At 27.4% G+C, this 3,199-nt stretch overlaps 1 protein-coding gene across 1 annotated transcript; it reads left to right on the plus strand.

The window, feature by feature from the left end:
* The first annotated feature begins 1,114 nt into the window (after positions 1-1,114).
* LOC112595085 (zinc finger BED domain-containing protein 5-like) lies at positions 1,115-2,170 on the plus strand. Its single transcript, XM_025340173.1, has 3 exons — positions 1,115-1,154; positions 1,659-1,817; positions 1,983-2,170. The coding sequence occupies exons 1-3, from the start codon at positions 1,115-1,117 to the stop codon at positions 2,168-2,170; spliced, it is 387 nt and encodes a 128-aa protein (XP_025195958.1).
* The last annotated feature ends 1,029 nt before the right edge of the window (positions 2,171-3,199 follow it).

Here is a 3,199-nt window from a genome sequence, read left to right on the forward strand (position 1 = left end):
TCTGTTGTACTTCGTTTCAGTTACGTATTGCTATTAGCAAATTGTGTTTGATAGAAAATAACAAATTTCTGGTGTATTATCACAGAATAGAAAATACGTAAAAATAAAGAAAATGTACAATTATTTTGTTAAATTCTCTTTTCTTTTAAATCTAAAATCTAATTTAAAATTTATTACAAGATTCTTCATAAATTTGTCTAGTTTATGAAAAATATCTACCGAAATACAAATTTAATTTTATGGTGTTTGAAATTCAGATTTTTACAACATTGGATATTACTCTATTTATCATTTAGCGATTTTCTTATGTTGTAATTAAAAATGAATAACTGTAGATACTAATATAATTTATACTATATATCTATTGTATCAATTCTATACTTGATACTATTTTCAAAAATTTTCACTTTTCTGAGCTGTTTGAACATTTTCAATTTTTCTATAGTTGTTGATAAATTATTAATTATAAATTTGTTGGGTCAAGCGCAATTTAATTCAAGGCTCACATATTGACACAATAACAGTTGAAAAATATAAAAATCAACGTGCACAAGTTTTTTTTATAAGTTTTTTATGTTTGAATTTTGAAAAAAAATTGTCAAATTTTAAATTATTTTCTAGTTACAAATATATATTATTATAATATATCATAGGCTGATTCTTCGTCTTCGTTAGGATTCGTTTTTCTTATACAATATTATATCACTAAATTCAAATTTAACACAATCCAGTAGGTATGTAGTGACTCACTTGTAATCTACTGTAAAGCAGAGCGACACCCACTTGGCTACCTTTTTTTACTTATACAGTTCAACTAATTTAAATTTTAAAAAATTCGTCTTGAATATCAATACGCTAATTTTATGGAACAATTGTCTATAATTAAAAAAAAAAATTGTTTAAATCGTATGTTTTCTAGCTGATGTGTGACAATTTTACAATATAATATGATGTAGTTCCATTTTGCGCAAAATATGATAGTAATAAGAATACGATTTATAACATCGAAAAATAAAATAATATTATTCTTTGACAAAATTATTATTTTCGTATTGACGTATTTGGCTATTTATAAACCGTGCGCGGCTACGATAAATAACCAGTTTTGACCATGATGCGGTACGGCTGCTTATGCAAGCGGGGTGGTGGAAGAAGTATTATTTCAGAACGCTGCCGCTATAATCGTTTAAGCAGCACATGACGACGGCAAATTCATAATTTTTTTGCCAAAACATGCTTTCGTACTTCCAATAGTACTCAGGCCTCGTTGATCGTAGAAACATGATTTTGGTATCAAAATAATCATGAGAAATTGTACTAAATATTCTTGGAACAGATTTTTGATATCTAAATTTGCCGATTTTATATAATTTTTTAAAAAAATGAAAATTTTACAAATTTCAAACACAAATAAAATTGGTTGGAAAAAATATTTTAAAATTCTGTTCCAAGAATATTTAGTACAACTTCTCGTGATTATTTTGATACCAAAATCATGTTTCTACGATCAACGAGGCCAGAGAACTATTGAAAGTACGAAAGCATGTTTTACGGTCGATTTTTTTCTACTATGACGCCCTCTTAATTGCTCAAAAAACAAAACCATACTCGATCATTAATTTTACCTTTATGTAGTGAAATTGTTAAAATAATGTTAGGTGATGAAGCATCAAATGAAATATCGAAAATTCCGTTATCTAATGATACGATTCGAAGAAGAATTATTGATATGTCAATGGATATAGAAGAAAATGTAAATAAAAATCTTATAAATACAAATTTTGCACTACAAATTGACGAGTCCACAGATATTAGTGGTAAAGCACAATTAATAGGATTTATTCGGTTTATTCATGACAATAAAATATCTAATCAATTTTTGTTCTGTAAAGAATTAATAAAACACACAAAAGTTCAAGATATTTTTGAAATTGTAAATTCATACTTCAAACAATCAAATATATCCTGGAAAATGTGCGTAGGAATTTGTACTGATGGAGCACCTTCTATGGTTGGATCTGTTAAAGGTTTTATTACATTTGCAAAACAAATTAATATAAATATAATTCATATTCATTCCTTCTTACATCGTGAGGCACTTATTGCTAAGACGTTACCACAAGAATTAAAAGCTGTACTAGATCAAACTATAACCATGGTTAATTATTGAGGCCATTGAAATCTCGTCTATTTAAACAACTATGTAATGCTATGGACGCAAAACATGAATGCTTACTATTACACACTGAGGTAAGATGGCTATCCAGAGGAAAAGTGTTAATGCGAGTATTTGAACTAAAAGAAGAGTTACTAGAATTTTATAGCACAGAAGGAAACATAACATTTTGTGAACTTCTTAAAAATGAAAAATGGTGTGCTATGTTAGCATATTTAGCAGATATATTTAATTATATTAACAGTGTTAATACTAACATGCAAGGACGCGAAGAAAATATTTTAACTTCTACTGATAAGCTTTTAGCTTTTCAAAAAAAAATTGTCATGTGGAAAAGGAAAGTTACTGAAAATAATTTCGAAATGTTTCCATTGGTACCAAATAATGCTACAAGAACATTGGCTCCTGTCATTTCAGAACATTTAATTTCATTGGAAGATAAAATCAACAAATATTTACCAGAAATAGAAATAATGAACTACGATTGGATACGAAATCCTTTTTCATCGTTGTGTACTTCTAGTTTTAACTTAACATTTCAAGAAGAAGAAGAACTTATATCTATTTCTGCTGATCGTAGTCTTAAAATTAAATTTTCTGAAGAACCGGTTGAAGACTTTTGGATATCAATGAAAGAACAATTTTCAAAAATATCTGAAAAAGCTTTAATAATTTTGTTGCGATTTTCTTCTTCATACCTTTGCGAGTTAGGATTTTCTACGCTAACAAATATTAAAACTAAGAAAAGAGAAAAACTTCTAGGAGTAGAAGAGGAAATAAGAGTAGCACTGTCGTCTATTCGTCCTCGTATCAGTCTAATTACAAAAAACAAACAAAGCCAAATATCACATTAAACATTACATTTTTAAGTATATAATATATTATTAATAAAAGATTAAATAAAATTAAAATGCCTTTTTTTGTTTCTTATTACTTTATTACTATAGTGTTCCGTCAAAATGTATGGTTATAAGAAATGTACCGTGAGAATAAAAAGGTTGAGAACCACTGAGTTAGAGACTA

This window comes from Melanaphis sacchari, unplaced genomic scaffold, assembly GCF_002803265.2.
Source record: "Melanaphis sacchari strain LSU unplaced genomic scaffold, SCAv2.0 Contig253_pilon_pilon, whole genome shotgun sequence".
Taxonomy (NCBI): domain Eukaryota; kingdom Metazoa; phylum Arthropoda; class Insecta; order Hemiptera; family Aphididae; genus Melanaphis; species Melanaphis sacchari.

Excerpts from the sequence above, each read along its gene's own strand:
- LOC112595085 (XM_025340173.1), top strand. The coding sequence starts at position 1,115 with ATGCGGTACGGCTGCTTATGCAAGCGGGGTGGTGGAAGAA. Across the intron at positions 1,155-1,658 it reads CAAGCGGGGTGGTGGAAGAA|GTGATGAAGCATCAAATGAA; the intron begins GTATTATTTCAG and ends AAATAATGTTAG. Across the intron at positions 1,818-1,982 it reads CGAGTCCACAGATATTAGTG|GAATTTGTACTGATGGAGCA; the intron begins GTAAAGCACAAT and ends AAATGTGCGTAG.